The sequence below is a fragment of the Cornus florida genome, unplaced genomic scaffold (assembly GCF_030987335.1).
Source record: "Cornus florida cultivar Cherokee Brave unplaced genomic scaffold, ASM3098733v1 CherokeeBrave_3.0.0_Hap2_Chr01, whole genome shotgun sequence".
NCBI classification, from domain to species: Eukaryota; Viridiplantae; Streptophyta; class Magnoliopsida; order Cornales; family Cornaceae; genus Cornus; species Cornus florida.
In genome coordinates, this window is record NW_026775571.1 from 69,495,546 (window position 1) to 69,513,254 (window position 17,709).

Here is a 17,709-nt window from a genome sequence, read left to right on the forward strand (position 1 = left end):
GACACTAATGAAGCAAGAAATGGTCAGTAATTGGTTGAGTGCAAAGAGAACTAACCTTTTTTTTTTTTTTTATCTTCTTGATTTGGAGTGTGTGTTTGGGCTTACACAATCCTCAGCAAGAAGAAACTGAATGAAGCTCTTTGGGAAGACCATGAACACTTAGAAGCAGAAGCTTGAAAAGGGCTTTTTAAAAAATTAAAAGAAACAAAAAGAAGGGATTTTAACAAAAAATAGTATTTTAAGCAAACTGCTACCTAGGATCACAGCCGTTGATCTGCAACTATTTGCTGATCTCTCTTTTTTCATGTTGTCATAATGCTCTAATCAATGTCACCGAGCTTTGTTAGCTCTTTTAAGTATAATGAATATGATTTTGGTTCATTTCTTTAAACCAAACAAGGAATAAAATGAGAATAATTTAATAAATAGTACAGTAAGTGTTTGAAGTGTATGAAATGTGTAATGTTGCAAAACACTTACTCCGTATTACTCAATTTCTCCTGATTTGACTTCTTCCCATCATGTCATAATAATAACAATAATTATAATAATAATAATATTTCCTGACGTTTTCACGTATAAATATGCTTAGTGATAATCGTAGGTAGCAAATTGGAGTTCAAGTAAATGATTTTCAAAGAATATATCTTGAAAATTTTAATGGAAAACGTTATTATTGTTAAAAAGTTGTCTTTCTTTCTTTTCCTTAAAAAAACAATAATAAAATTTAATATTAATAGTCAGATGGCCTAAAAATTATTATGTGACTCAAAATGAGTTGGGGCCCAAATCATTCTTTGTTAATTGAATATATATATATATATATATCCAAACCTAACTTTTAACATTATTTTGCATCATGTATTGTTTGAGAGTGTTTATTAGTGAATTAGGACAAAAATAGACGACTGTGATCACTCTTACATACATATAAAGATTGTGATCAGTCATACGCATGCAATGTCCACACCATACGGTCTATATTTGTGAGTGATCACAACTTTTTCATGCGATATAACGTATCATAGAGGATTCAGACTCATTTAAACAGTCAATTTGAAAATGATACTTACACTAATATATTGTAGTAAATTGTCAAACATACTTCTTTTAATTAATTATTTATGTAACAAACAAGAAAGAGTGGCCCTCTACTTACTTATATAGTACATAAATAATTAGTCAAAAATATTCAGTTAAGTAATTCACTATAATAAATTAGTACTAAAGAAAGAAAAAGAAAAAAAATGTAAAAAAATGTATTGGGTTTGAGAGATGAAATATGCTTGATCAAGGGTGAAGCAAGACAAACAACAGAAGACAGGCTAGGGGGGTCACAATAATACCGCATGTTGACTAATTGCTTATATATATATATATATATATATATATATATATATTCTAGAAGGAGTGGGACCATTTTGACGCGTTTGTAAGAGCTTTTAGAGACCGTTGGGACAGGGGGGAACGGTGCTCGAGACTCTTTTGAAAAGCTGTTATCCACGAGCAGTTCAATCTAATACCAAGGTGCTGCTACCATGGACCAAAATTCAATCCATCGAGTGATATTAATTAGTAAAATGAACCCAAAAAAAAAAAAAAAAAAAGATAAAATAAATATGGAATATAATTGTTACAGTGAAATAAGCAACCGAAATTGGAGGAGTGATTTAAAAGTCCTTTAAAATTCCATATGTGTGTATATATGTTTTACAATCCCAAATTACAATTCTTTTATTAATAAAAATTATAATGCTATGCTTGTGGGTAGTGAATCGATGTTTTAGCTTCGAAATTGATGGAAATTTATTTTAAAGTTTGAACTAATTTTTTTCTAATTCTAACACTTTGAACTAAGGATGTTTTCAGTTACATGAAATTGGAAACTTTGAATTAAAATTTGTGAAATTTGATAAAAACAACTAAAAAAATGAACCAAAATTTTCTCGAATTCCACCAATTCCAATTCCAATTCCAATTCCAATTCCAATTTCAATTTTAATTTCAAGACTCCAATTCCATGCAGCCAATGACATCCTAATTTTTTTTTTTTTTAATTCTAAATCCAAAATATCGATTCAGTGCTCCAAATACAAGTATAAAAATGTGATTTAACTCGACACTTTAATTGTGATAAATGATTTTGTGCAAATTATACCCAAAAATATATATATATATATGTATCCCTTGATTAAGGGAAATTACATTGGGCAAATGCGCTTAATATATGCAGATTTTTGGTGGGTCATATATCCCAAGTCTAATGTCTACCACTTTTATTAAACTTCCAAAATTAATTTGGTAGTCATTGGGAGCTCAACACTTGATATATATATATATGGTAGTGGTTGGTTCAATGTTGCCATGTGCTTTTACCAATTAATCCATGTTTCCTTGTACATACTTAGAGTATGATTGTTACTTAACCACTATCACTTTCCTGCTGTTTTTTTTTTTTTTTTTTTTTTTTGTCTTAACATTACTTGTTTTTATTGAGGTGAACTGGTTTTCATGATATCAATATGTGAATGGTGTGTTGTTAGGTGAGTTTTGATTGGGTTTAGGTGTGTCCTTTAGAGTGAGTCAGTGCACCTTTTGGGGGTGTAAGTTGAAATGCATGGAAAATTGGATTTGGTGGAAGTTGGCAGGAATGCATATGGAAGTGTAGAGAGTAGTCTGAGCAGGGACATAGTTCACCTCCTTCTACAAGACTCCAAATAACCCCTTGTTTCAGATTTGGACTCAAATTATGACAAGATTAAGAACAAGTTATAAGTGTATATATCTATATATATATATATTTATATACATATATATATATACATAATGTATGTATGTATATAGACATGAACATATTGGACTACAAGAAATTTCACCCAAAATTCTAGAGAGAGCATGAGGGAGACTTTTGGCATACAAGATTTGTTTCTTGGCAAACTAGGAGGAGGGGGGACTCGAAAACGAGCATATCCACTCAGGGAGCTGGGAGCTCTATTTGATCAATTTTTAAGTTTTATTTTTTTCGGAGTTTTTTATTTTTTATTTTAAATGAAAAATATTTTTAATCAAGTGATTTCGATACGTGAAATCACTTGCAAATCACGAATAACAAGACGTTTGAGTTTACAATTTGTCTACTTAACCACTTCGCATCTAATATGATTAAAATCATTTTTGTCTGGACTATTCACAAACCATTGTCCTTTACAAGGTAACCCAAAAAAGTTAGTGTATTTATTTATGCATTTAGTTTATTTTCTCAGTTTTTTTTTTTTTTACCCGGCAAAGCCTAATGGCACTTAGAGCATCTCCAACCGTTGTGTATATATGTTTTTTTGTGTAAATCTAATGTATCATAATAGATTTACGCAAAAAATTTGAATTATTTCTTTTTGAGCTCCGGCAGTTGTTTTATACTTTTTGTGTAAAAATATATCCCTTAATAACAACCAACCAATGTCATACCTGAACCCCATATAATTTTTACAAACATACTTAATATATGGTTGATTGATTAATAGAATGAGAAAGAAGGAGGAGAAAGGAAATATGCTGATGTGGCTGTGTAAAAATGTTGTGTAAAATACACAACAATTTTACACATTGGTGATTTGACAGTATATCTTAAAAGACTACTGGAGATAAAAAAAAATTTACATATCATACGTGGCAGTGTATATTTTACACAAAAGAGTATTTTAACAGACTACTGGAGATGCTCTTACAGAAAAGATCAACACAAACAACACTTTCTTGATTTAGACCTAGTCACAAAAGAAACAACAATTATCGGTCCAACTAGAGAGGATGGGCTATCCTTGAAAGAACCGCATCGATAAAGTGAAAACCCCTGTCATTATGTGCATGAGACATTAATAAGCCATGGGCCCAATATAGTCATGCCTATTTTGCATCCTCAACCACATAAGGAAAACATATTTTAGAAGCGTATGAAAGCTTCGTTGCGTGACGGCAACGCCACTAGCACCAAACCCAATGGTTGACTTTAAAGCCCTCGTCTGACACAAAACATTACAGCACAGATTGAGGTCGTCGAGTAATCGCCGGAGTCGGAAACAGAAAGTACGGCCAGTAGTCCGACAAACATCCTTTAGCGATATCATTAGCAACAACATCAAACCTCTTTTGATAATGGCTAACCTCCAAAATCCTTGCAACACCAGAATCCCTTCTTTGACCAGCTTGACAAAACTTTTCGACAATACCAAGCCACGACCCATAGTCAATGGCAGCCGAAATACACGCATCTCTGACCATAGCAAAAGAACGGTTGGTGACCAAAAGACATGCTACAGAGTCCCGATCGATTCGCCAAAGCCCTAGATTTATTCCCAATTTTAACGGCTAAAACACTCTCAAACAGCATGATGATACAATACTATGTGAAGGCCACACCAAGATCCAAATCAAATACCTGAAAGCACCATTAGAAAGCGAAATCCCAGGCATCAAGCACGAATCCACTAGAGAAATAAAAACAACACCACCCAACCAGACCCCATAGGCCATGACTACCACTGGAACCACCGCACTTACCACGGATTGATAGATAGAAATCCGAGACAACAACGCGACTAAAGAGAAACCAAAACAATACATATAGAAAGTTAGAACTAAAACAAAAATAAAGAAGACCATCACAATACCTGGATCAAAGGGAAAGATTGGCTTATAATGACCATTCTGTTGGCCACCGGTCAACACACTCGAACCAACACCCCGCCGGAAACTTGAAACCATCCTAGCCAACCACCCACAGAGAAGACTGACCGGAGAATTCAGGGAAACCATTCCAACGTAACACAACATCGTGGAAAAAACACCAACTCTGATTAACAGAGAGACTGCTACCGTGAAAGGAGCAAAACCTCAACAGGGAGAGGGTTTTGGACTATTTCATCTCACAGAGAAGAGGGTTTTGGACTTTATTATCTCAGTTCATCTTTCTACCACTTGACTCATAAAACTCTACGAGTTCTCTAAGACTTGGAGGCAATTATTGTATTTACCAAAAGTAAGAGGATCTGTTTTGAAATTTAAATTTATAAAGGGCACATATATGTAATTTCCTCTTTTCAAAATCAACTGAAAGCAACAAAGCTAAGAAGTCATCATCATCTAATATTATTAACAGTTGAAGAGATTCAAATATAACGACTCTTTCACCATTTCCCGCCAATGCCAAATCTGCAAAACAAACTGCCAATCACTGCATTTCTCTCTCTGCATCACTCAAAATCGCTTCTCGGACTCGCTTCAATCAGCTCTGTGATCATTTCCTCTCCTCAACCATTGTCTTATATTCATCATCAACAAGTTCCAAACATCTGTGTTCTGAATTGCTTCCCAGCAAGGCCACAACATACCCATGTAGTCCCCTAATCAAAATTTTCACAGAAAGTCGTCGGTTCGTACAATCTCTTTTCCTCTTCAAGAAACTCCTCCTCTTGTCACAACCAGACCTCTTTGTGTTCCCTTCCCTCTTGATGTCATGTGCTTGTTTATCCCATCTGAATGCTGGGTTGGGAATTCATAATTACTTGATAAAATGCGGATTTGGAAGTTGGGTTGGTATTGGGAACAGTCTAATTTCTATGTATGTGAAATTTGGGAGGGTTGAAGATGCATACCAGGTGAGCGAAGAAATGCCAATGAGAGATGAGGATATGTTTAATTCTTTAGTTTGTAAATTTGGATCTAAAGGGTTCTATGAGGAGGTTGTGGTGGCGTTTGAAAGAATGCTTAAATTGTGTATTTTACCGCATTTGGATACTGTTTGTCATGCAATCATGGCTTGTGGTGAGTTGAGGAGCATGGGAAAAGGGTTGCTGGTTCATGACTTCGTAGTTAAAAATGGATTTGATATGCATATTCCTGTTGCAAACTCTTTGATTTCAATGCACATCAAGATGGGCAGATTAGATTTAGGACGTCGGGTTTTTGATGAAATGCATGATAGAGATGTAGTGTCTTGGAATTCATTGATTACGGGGTATGCACAAAATGGAAATTGGGTTGATGCATTTGATATTTTCTTAGCTATGAAGAAAGATGGAGATTTGGTTCCAAACCAAGTTACATTATTAGGTTTGTTGTCAGCTTGTGGCCAGGCTGGGAATCTTAGTCTAGGGAAGAATATCCATGGCCACTTGATTTGTACAGGACTTTTGTGCGACTTTCGTCTGGGAACTGCTACAGTTAATATGTATGCGAAGTGCAACAGAGTTGAGTATGCTCGAGCTATATTTGAAGAAGATTTATTGGAAAAGACATTGGTTTTGTGGAATTCGTTAATTGCAGGATATTCCCAGAATGGGTATGATCTTGAGGCAATAATTTTATTTGAACGGATGATGGTGGAATCGAATGCAAGTCCTGATTCAGTCACATTTGCTAATGTGATTCCTTCTTATTCAAGCCTAGCAAATACTACAATAATTCAATCAATTCACGCACTTATTGTGAAGAAAGGCCTTGACATGGATAGAGATGTCGTTTTAGGTACAGCAATGGTAGATGCATATGGGAAGTGTTCAGATATAAAATCTGCTGAATCATTGTTCACTTGCATTCAGAGGCCCAACACTGCAACATGGAATACAATGGTTGCAGCATATAATCTACAGCACAGATCTGACCAGGCCATGCTTCTCTTCCTTGAAATGCTTCGATCCAATGTGCTGCCTGATTCTATTACAATGGTGATGCTTTTTCAATCGTGTGGTGATTTGGGTTTGCTAAAAGAAGGGAGTATGCACCATGGCTATTGTGTTTCTAAAGGTTTTTCTTCGTATCTTAATGTCGAAAATGCCATAATTGATATGTACATGAGATGTGGGTGTGTGAAAAGTTCAGAGTTCCTTTTCAATTTGATGTCTCTTAAGAATATCGTCACATGGAACACAATCCTCTTTGGGTATGTCAAAAATGAACACTCTGCCATGGCAGTGATAGTTTTCCGCAAAATGCAATCTGAAAGCCAGTACAAACCAGATTCAGTCACAATGATCTCTTTTGTTCAGGCCTCTGCGGCAGTTTTGGCTGGTCATGGTGGTGAAATTGCCCATGCTTATATAATAAAACTCGGGCTTGATTTTGAAACACAAGTTATGAACTCTTTGGTTGATGCTTATGCAAAGAATGGCCTCATCGAGAATGCAAAGGTCTTGTTTATGCAAATGGGTAAGTTAAGAGATCAAAGCTCCTGGAATGTGATGATCACTGGATGCGGAATTAATGGCCAAGGGAGAGAGGCATGCGACTTACTCTCTAAGATGGAAGAAGATGGATGCAGACCCGATTCCATCACATTCACCTCTTTACTCTCGTCTTGCAGTCATTCTGGATTGATTGAGGAAGGTTGCAGATTCTTTCATATGATGGTCACAGAATATAAAATTCAGCCAGGTTTGGAGCATTGGACTTGCATTATCGACATGTTTGGACGCGCAGGGAGACTGGAAGAAGCATATCGATTAATCAAAACTGGACTCCATCAGAATTCCGACAGCAGTGATTCTTTGGATTTTGATGCTGTTTGGGGTGCTCTTTTGAGTGCATGTAGGATGAATATGAACGTTGAACTTGGCGAGCTTGCTGGAGAAAAATTATCAACATTGGCACCAGATAATAGTGGGTATCATATGTTGTTGTCAAATTTATATGCCTCGATCAAGAGATGGGATGAAGCAGCAAAAGTGAGAAGAATTTTTGAAGATGGGAAGCTGTTGAAGAAGCCAGGTCTGAGCACTGTGAAATTGTGATGCTTTGATAGATATCATCCAAGCGCATTCGGAATACTCCAGCTATTGAACTAGCAATGTAGACAATTCAGCAAAGTTCAAAAGGTTTCACCTTGCTTTCCTTCAATCTGCAGCAAGCTGCCACAGATCCAGTAATATTCAGTCAACCATTAACTGAAAGCAATCAACCACTTGATTAAAGCAGGAGGCGTGGTTCTGATTCACAGAATCAGGACATGTAATTTGCTGAGTTCGATCCGAGGTGTGTCAAGAAGAAATTATATCAGGTATTCTAAACCATCTGTCTTTCCCATTATTTTTCTTCTTTTGCAAAATGCATGGTTGTCTGAATTAATATTAATTCTCATCTTCAGGATCATCTGGGGGAACTAATAAATGTGAGGCATGGCCTCAAGTATGCACAAACCTGATATAGTTCTAAAATGAGGTATATCATAATTTAAAAATGTCTTTCATTGCAAAAGGATTTGGTTTATGGACGTGACATGGTTTTGCTATAAAATGGAATATCAGAGCTAGTTTACAACTTCACATATTATTGAGATAGGTGAGTTTGGAATTTTGCTGACTGGTGTTTGAATGCCTAACGATCCCACTTTGTTCTTGAGATTCACTCCAACTGCATTATGGTGTGTTCATTTCAACGGCCTTAGCGTTGTAGAGCTTTCATAGAAGAGAGTTATGACCTTAATGTATACTTGTCTTCTTAAAAATTTTAGTTAATAGTCATAATTTTTGGAGCGTTATAATTGTTTGTTGTTAGGCTTGATAAATTTAAACAGAGTGACGAGATTGATTAAGAAGCTTATATGCACAATTTAATACTTGGTCTTAAATTCAAGTGGTTTTTGATGCAAGAGCTTTCAATGATCAAATATGTTGTATATGATAAACATAGAAACCACGTATGGAAAAATATGAAAACACAGGAACAGGAGAAATCTGATGGCTAGATCAATAACACTAAGTGTTCGCTAGCGGTGCAACTGGATGGGTTAACCCAAACTCGCGCTTTAACAACCACTTTTACAATTAAGGTTGAACTTAGATTTGCAAAAACCCAATTCAAACTTGATTGGGGTTGGAATTGGATTGAGATGTGAGCCCAACCCAAACCCAGATTCTTGCGAACACCCTTTTCTTTTCAAATTCTTTTTTATTAAATCTTAATTTACTAGGTCACGTAATGCCAATTAGATATAATACTGAGAATTAATACCTTTAACATTTGTTTATAATTTTTAGAATTTTACATTTCAAATAAGATTTTGTTTGTGATTTAATTCAAAATTAACCAGAATTTAGAAATTTTTTTTAATCCCATCCACAGAAATATTACCCAGATGGTTAAAAGTAGACCTCATAAACAGCCCAGAAATATTTTTTTTTTGGGCCAGCCCAGAAATTGAAAAACTCGAATATTAAGAACTTCACTCCAAAATAAAATAAAAATTAACAAATGCTTTTTTCACCCATTATTACTGCCACTTTTAAATATGGCAAGACCAGAAATGTAAAACAATCCATAAACACTTACAGTTAACATTCTAAAACCCATTACCCTAATTTTCCCTACAACACCACCTAATGAAGAATGCATGTGCTAAGGATGTGAACGAGGGTGTTAGTGAGAAAATAAGACTTTAAATGCGACAAAAGGTAAATAGGGCCTAAAGAATGAAGTCACCACCTAACATCAAGTTTTGGTGTTTTAAGTCACCTAAAGAATGTGATAATGAATTAAATGCAAAAAAATGCAGCTATCAATTGGGCTTTTCTTTTCACTTCAGAAATGCCAAACCATGAATGTATAGCTAAATAATTATTTGGTGAGTATTTCTACTCAATAGGAAGGCAAAAAAGGAAACAACAAAATGAAATATTTCTCAAATGCCGATTAAGAATGGAAGACACCTTATGAGATAATGTTAACAATGGTGATCGTTCCTTGCACCCTAATCTGACTTACCCTAGGTCATCAGAATGCCCGACTGTTCTCTCTCACTATGGTTACATGGATGCCTGAACTTCATAAATGACTTGATTAAATTTAAATTATGGGCAAAACCCTAACAATTACTTGTCTAGAAAATAATGTATGCCGGACTCCCAAATGGCGCACCATCCACAACAATCATCAATAGTCCAAGCCTCCCATGCCACCCATGCCTCCCATGCCACCGCCCGTTGCTGGAGCTGCATTCTCGACCTTCGGAAGTTCAACCACAACAGCTTCAGTCGTGGTCATCAACGACGACACACTGCAAGAAGGTGAGAAAACAACATGAAGATCGATTGAGACATCCAAATGTGGAACCATATCAGGAAAACAAAAAACCTAAAATAGGCTAGGCTTTCTTCAGGTTACCTCGCAGCATCAACCAAAGCAGTCCTTATTACTTTCAAGGGGTCAATAATTCCTGCCTTGAACATATCTACATATTCACCTGATCGTGCAAGAGAGAAGCAACAGTTACATACAAGCCAATAGAGAGAGAGGAAAATAACCCTCTAGTTGATAATATGAATAAATCTGCAGACCTTTTGCTGCATCATATCCAAGGTCAGGGTTATCCTGCTCCAACAACTTTCCAACAACAACAGCCCCCTCAACTCCAGCATTAGCAGCAATTGTGCGGACGGGTGTCTGAAATTTGAAGTTAAAAAATTTGTGAGAGCCCAAAGAAATCCACTTCATCAATAAAACGAAGAATATACCACAACTTGTGGAACTACACAACCACTATTCCTCTTTTTACTATATTTTTTCCGTTATAATTATTTTTAACCAATACTACTTGTCGAGTTTATATACTTGCAACCAGATTTTCTAAGAAAAAAGGGCATTTTGCAATGTGTTCATTCAATTTTTGAGTGTGCAACCAGACACCAACAAAACGTAAGGTCATTTGTTGAGGTAATAACTGAAAGTGTCAACCATGTGATGGAATTTACCATTTAAGATGAAATTTACAAAAAACACTCAACAAAGGTTCAGTCGCAGCACAACTTGAAGGGTGAGCAATGTACACATTAAAGTTGCAGAAATAGTTTTTTAAGAATGTCCATACTACTTAAATTGTCACAGATCGATATAGGATTCAGACCTTTATAGCATTTTGAATAATCTGAACACCAATCTTCTGATCAAAGTTGGCCGTTGATAGCCTTTCCAATTCTCTTGCTGCATAAAGAAGAGCAACACCACCACCTGCACAAAAAATATCTTGGTTATTATCCATCTCCAATTCTCGGTTAAATCTCACGCAGGAACAGACAAGTAAACAAAATTACCTGGTATAATTCCTTCTTCTACAGCTGCCTTTGTGGCATTTAGAGCATCCGTTACCCTATCTTTCTTCTCACTAACTTCAGTTTCACTAGCTCCTCCAATCTACAAAGAAAAGTAAATTCATATTATAGTGTTCTTTGTAGGTACCATTGGTAAGATGGTGCTACTTGGAGATAAAATGGAAAAAAAATCGGTTAAGATGGTTTGGACACGTGCACAAAAGTCAAGTGTGCCAGTTAGGAAGAGTGACATGGTCCACATTGAGGGGTGATGTTTGGGGAAGGGTAAGACCAAAGTTAACGTGTGGTTTGACTGAGGATATGGCCTTAGATAGAGCGGAATTGAAGCATAGGATTCATGTAGCCAACAAGCCCAAGCAGTTGGGAAAAGGCTTTGTTTGCTGTTATTGTGGTGTTCTTTGTAGGTACCACTTCATATGCAGTGACAGCAGTATGAGTATGGCAGTATAATGAGCATAAGATTGGGAACGATAGAATTGTTTCATTTTACCAAGTTCATATCAAAAACAATTTCAGAGAAGAGCAGACCTTCAAGACAGCTACGCCACCAGAAATCTTAGCTAATCTCTCTTTCAACTTCTCTTTATCATAATCAGTAGTGCTTGATTCAATTGCCGATCTAATCTGTAAGTGCAAAAGTAGGCAGCACAAATCAATTTAGAATCTGATAAAACATACAGAAGCTCTGGTCAACCATTGCTTTTCAATAAACAAATAGCCAAATAAATGCTACTAGTCAGTAGGAGGATTAAAGATGTGTTGGAAGGAAGAAACAAACCTGTTCACATCTTTCCTCTATGGCACTCTTCTCACCGGCACCATCAAGAATAACAGTATCGTCCTTAGATATTGTGACCTAAAACAAGAACCGCTGTTAATCATACAATAAATGGTGATTTGTAACATCACTCTTCTAGATTCTAAATAGAAATTCAATCCTAATTTAGTCATGTAGAAATAAAACTATTAATGTCAAAAAAAAGTATACCTAAAGTATACACAGTCAAAGCTTATGTATGCACCTTATTAGCTTACCTTTTTACATGAGCCAAGAATATCCAAATCAGCATTGTCCAGATTCATACCGAGTTCTTCAGTTATAAGCTATAACACGAGGATTCACAGTCAGGGCAATTCATATAAATATAAAGTTGTAAAGAACCTAGGAAGCAAGGACACTCCAAAATGGGCGAAGAATCCGTGTCCGACACGGACACGAGTCGGACACGCCCCGACACGTGTTGGACACGCCAAAAAACGTGTCTGGAATTTTTTATTTTTTTTTGAATTTTCGGACACGGCACGGACACAGCTCGGACAGACACAGACGCGGACAATTCTGGATTTTTATTTATTTATTTTTGAATGCTAATATGTTCTTTTTTTTGTTTTGTACTACCCTTTTGGAACTGTAAATGGTAAAAGTCCTAGGTCAATGGGAATAGATGATAGTACACTAACTTGTTTTTGTATCTTTTTTGGAGACTAGCCTTTAGGTTTTTGTGAATGTTAAGTGCTAACAGTAAAGTCCTGAATGTTAAACAGTCATTAATGTTAATAATCCTTTCTGTCTATGCTTTTGTAGTTGGAGTAAAGTTGCAATGATGATTAAATGATACTAGTTATTATTCTAATGTCTTGTTTTTTATTTGGTTTTATAACTCTGCAACATTGTTCTTTTATAGTTTATTAGTTATGAGTTATGATTTGTGTTTTTTTTTCATTGTGAGGTTGATGAAAAATAGTAACACTTAAGTACTACATCATATATATATATATATATATATATATATATATATATCTATATACTATTCGCCGTGTCCCCGCCGTGTCCGTGTCCTAATTTTTTTGGATTTGCCGTGTCGCCGTGTCGGTGTCGTGTCGTATCTGTGTCCCGTATCCGTGTCCGTGCTTCTTAGTAAAGAACATATCTGGGACAATGGAAACTTACCTCGCCTCCTGTAAGAGTGGCAAGATCCTGCATATTAGACTTCCTATTCTCTCCAAATCCAGGAGCTTTAATGGCACAAACCTATAAGATTCACAATCCACATTATAAAGTACCTAAAAAGTGTCAAAAGATGAAATGAAAAACAAACTTTTTTGAACATATAATTAGAAAACATGAAACCTTGATTCCAGCACGAAGCTTATTTAGAATAAGAGTTGCCAGTGCATCACTTTCCACGTCTTCTGCAACAATCAGCAGTGGCCTTTGTTTCTGTACATAGACAACACAATCTTGATAACTAATGAATAGCATAGTAAAAGATACTTAAGACGTAGATACTACGATAAATAAATCTAAATGAGATTCATTACCTTCAAAGCAAACTCTAATACTTTCACAATTGAATTTAGACTGGAGATCTTCTTTTCATGGATAAGAATGAGAGGGTCTTCTAATTCCTACAGCAGACATGAAAGATTCTTAGTCTAACGAGGACACCAATGAGCTCGTAAAAATAACAACAGAAGTAAACATTTTTCAATCAGGAATCTGCCACAATGATACAAAACTTATTTGCTGAGAAATTAATTGAAGATTAAACAGACTTACACATTTCTGGTTCTTCTGGTTGGTGATGAAATATGGAGATATGTAACCCTTGTTCAGCTTCATACCCTCAACAACTTCCAATTCATTATACAATGTCTTCCCATCCTACAGTTGTTCAACATGAAGTCAGTACGATTTATACTGTATAAACTTGGAAAAATATCCCTTACGCATCGTACCAAACCAAACCCCCTCAAAATGTGTATAACTAAAATATACATGAAAGGACAATTAAAGAAGGATTAAAGAAATAAAAATAAAAAATACATGAAAGGGCAATTGAAGCATGATTAAAGAAATAAATAAAAACAGGGTAATGCATGTATGATAAAGAAAAGATCGATAAACTGCCTCCCATCCAACAACTAGGCTAGAGAGTGATAGAAATACATAAAAATAGCCAAGTGTACACCTAATTCTACGAATTAAAGGGACAAAAAAAAAAAAAAAGGAAAAGAAGATGATCTGGGAACTTGATCAAAACTTGTTAGCCAGCACAGTATTAAAATAGGGAAGAGGTGATGACTTCTACCCTTTTCAGAAGTCATTGTAAGATATTTATTATCAAAGATGCCCCCATAGTTGAGGAGCTCTTTATTCTTCTTCTTGCTTTTTTATTTTTGTTTTGTACTACAAAATTTTAGCAAATCAAGTTATTTACAACAGCAATGCAGGTTTAACAAATTCACTGTCTTCATTTTAGACTTCTTTCAACATTCCTCACAAGACTCAAACACCTGCCATTAGGAAGACAGGGATTGGATCTTAAAAACAGATGAGAGAAGTTGCCACATTTTTGCATGTTTAAGATTTATAACTGTCATAAACTTGTCATGCCGAGACTTAAATATTGTGAAACAATGGCTTTGTAAAAGATTTTAGAAATGTTTACAGTAAAGAGACTTAATATTGTTCAAAGATTCTTCAAGCAGCCTAATTTATTTTGATAAGTGCTTCCCCATAACACTGGATTAATCTTCTCTAGCACATTAAGTATACGGAATTCAAAAGTAACTTTAAACATGAAAAGATGAATTAGAGAATTTAAAACACAGTTGCATAATGAGAAAAAAAAAAAAAAAAAAAAGTCTGCAATGCGAATCCAATAGAATTTTCCAATACCACAAACTACTTGATCAAGCTTATGCTCCAAAAATCAGAATTGTAGTTAGACTACATGTCAAGAGTAAGTAACATACTTGAATTGTGATGACTCCCTCTTTGCCAACTTTCTCCATTGCTTTTGCAATCAGCTCACCAATTTCTCTCTCTCCATTTGCAGATATTGTACCCACCTATTATTAGATTACATGATATCAGTCACTGTGCGAACAAAAAATAAAAAATCATTTCTGTCATAGTATCCCAGCACTTGTTCATTTTTTTTTTCCCTTTCTGGGTAGGTAGGCACACTCATGACTCAACACAAAAACACCCCCCATTGCCCCCAAGGGACTTGAACTCTAACCTCCTATGCGGCAATTGTAAGCACTTGGCACTCACTTGTAAGCACTCAAGCACATGGCAATATGTTAATTTAGTGGGAATTATTTAAATCTAGCAGGCAAACCTGGGCTATTTCTTCTGATGTGCTAATCATTCGTGCCCTACTCTTCAAGTTTGCTACCACGGCATCAACTGCCATAGTAATACCTCGCCTTAGGTCCATTGCATTCATTCCAGCTGCAACTGATTTGCATCCTTCAGAAAATATTGCTTGGGTAAGGACCGTAGCACACGTGGTACCTGAAAAGAAAAGTAGTGACGTTCCATAAGGTGGACATTATACCATATATATAAAAGTAACATAAGAATGATTAGATGCTTTCTTTTCATCATTTAAATAAATGTATGCATTAAATTATAAAAAATAAATAGGACGCTTCAATCATCAAATTAGCAATATGTAAACTTTGAATGTCTACCGGTCTACCTTTGTCCTAGTGGCCTTGGATCGCCCTAGGTCAATATTTCAAGACCGATAGATGAGAAGAAGGGGAAATGAAGGGGGGGGAAATGAATATCTAGAAAATCCCTCTAATGCTGCAAGAAATAAAATGTACCATCCCCTGCTACATCATTGGTTGCATTTGCAACTTGTTTGACAAGGCTTGCTCCAACGTTTTTGACCTTGTCCTTGAACTCAATGCTCTTTGCAACGGTTACACCATCTTTTGTCACTTTGGGAGCACCATAACTTTGTTCAATCACCACAGTCCGGCCCTTCAAGCATCAAATAGCAATGTTTAGACTATATGATACAACTCATTTAAAAGAATGAAAGCAACTTTGTTCAATCAACAAATAGTGGACCTTCAAGAAACTAAAACAAAAGCCAAAATCAAAGCCAACCGGGAATAAGATACTATATGGACAAAATTTGTAACAGGACTAGAAAAATGAATACAGGAGCTGTTTGCACTAAAGGCACCCTACAAAATTAGAGAAGTTGGACTAGCAGGCAATTACACAAAGGAGCACACCTTTAACAGTGTGCGTGACACACTATCTCAAATAAAGTTGCCATCTTTTCAACTGATTTTATGAAAAAGATAAAATGTTGTATTGCTCATTTGAAATAACAATACAGGAAGTGAACTCCAGCAACAAAACATTGATCGTATACAAGCAAGTATATCTTCATAACAGATCATAAGGATACATTATAGAATTACATAGCATCCTACCTAGGACAAAAAAAAGAATTATATAGCATCCCTTCAAGAAAATAAAACCAACCACAACTATATACGACTGGTAAAAGACTGACAATTGCAAAAGTTTTAAACTTTCACAACAGATCAAACACTAAAACACATGGTTCTTGTTAGTAATCGAGCTTGAACATAGAGCTACAAATGCAAGTAATTTCCCAAAGTTTGCTTTTCAAACTTTGTGTGATCAGCAACAGTTACAAACACACATCCTTGGCATAAAGGAATGTCATACAAATTCAATACATTCGCAGGAATAAAAAAATAAAAGCAATAAAGAAATAGAAGTTGGGGGTATGTAAAGTACCTTCGGGCCCATGGTTACTTTGACTGCATCGGCGAGCTCTTCAACACCTCTTAGCATCGAAGCCCGAGCTTCCACTCCGAATCTGATGTCTTTGGCGGCATAGTTTCTGTTCCAATTCAATCTACTACCAATCTGCATTATCCAATATGTAAAAACACAAATAAATACATATACCTGTATATATATACCCATACACATAAACATAAACATATATAAACAAATCTACTGCCAATCTGCATAACCCAATATGTAAAAACACACATATATATAAACCCACACATATATACACAAAATAAAACAACTGTATTCTGAAATCAATAAGATGTAATGAGAATAACCTGTTGGCCTCTGCTAGTAGCAATCCTGCGGAACCAATAAAAGCGAGTGATTGATTAGAAAAAACAGATCAAATGATATGCAGACAAATGAAAACAAATCAAATGATATGCAGACATATGTGATATAAACAATGAAGAGCGAAAGATGTGAAGAGGGATTGGTGAAAGTACCGAGCTTTGGAAGCAAGGTTTGCTGCAAAACGGTACATGTTTTCGAAACAGAGAGACTAGAGTAGCCTAGAGAGAGAAAGAGAGCGGGTTAGATAGAGAGACGAAACAATTTGACGGCGTGAGGAGGTATTGTTATTGGAGGGAGGAGAAGGGTCTAGAAGAGGCAGGTTCTTGGGTTTTAGGGTTTTCCACACAAAGGGGTTTAAGGTATTTAAACGATAAAATGCAATATATATATATATGTATGTATATTCACAGTATTAGTAAAATACGAATCCAAAAAAATAGGTCCGTGATATGTACGGATGTGATACTTTTATTTATTTATTTTTGTAAACAAGTGAGAATTGGAATGTATATATACGATCTCTTTAAAAAAATTTGTCTCCAAATATTTAATCCTATCGAAATTAAGACGTCACACCAACAATTTAATTAATTAATTAATATAATATTGTTAAACGTTTAGGCTTTCTCTTTCGATTTCTCTCATTATCATCAAATCTTTATATAAGACAATTGA

At 35.5% G+C, this 17,709-nt stretch overlaps 2 protein-coding genes across 2 annotated transcripts; one reads left to right on the top strand and one right to left on the bottom strand.

Annotated features, from left to right (window-relative positions):
- The first annotated feature begins 5,162 nt into the window (after positions 1 to 5,162).
- LOC132299612 (pentatricopeptide repeat-containing protein At1g11290, chloroplastic-like) lies at positions 5,163 to 8,521 on the top strand. The gene is made up of 2 exons (XM_059796345.1): positions 5,163 to 8,050; positions 8,138 to 8,521. Exon 1 carries the CDS (start codon positions 5,508 to 5,510, stop codon positions 7,782 to 7,784), a length of 2,277 nt encoding a protein of 758 aa, XP_059652328.1. The 5' UTR covers positions 5,163 to 5,507; the 3' UTR covers positions 7,785 to 8,050; positions 8,138 to 8,521.
- Positions 8,522 to 9,647: 1,126 nt separating this feature from the next.
- On the bottom strand, positions 9,648 to 17,388 carry LOC132299618 (chaperonin CPN60-2, mitochondrial). The gene is made up of 18 exons (XM_059796359.1): positions 17,187 to 17,388; positions 17,016 to 17,040; positions 16,678 to 16,809; positions 15,720 to 15,879; positions 15,227 to 15,402; positions 14,856 to 14,951; positions 13,657 to 13,761; positions 13,419 to 13,505; positions 13,228 to 13,317; positions 13,048 to 13,128; positions 12,132 to 12,200; positions 11,875 to 11,952; positions 11,625 to 11,720; positions 11,079 to 11,178; positions 10,892 to 10,995; positions 10,326 to 10,431; positions 10,153 to 10,231; positions 9,648 to 10,045 (listed from the first exon to the last, which is right to left on the bottom strand). The coding sequence occupies exons 1-18, from the start codon at positions 17,222 to 17,224 to the stop codon at positions 9,922 to 9,924; spliced, it is 1,746 nt and encodes a 581-aa protein (XP_059652342.1). The 5' UTR covers positions 17,225 to 17,388; the 3' UTR covers positions 9,648 to 9,921.
- Between the last annotated feature and the right edge of the window lie 321 nt (positions 17,389 to 17,709).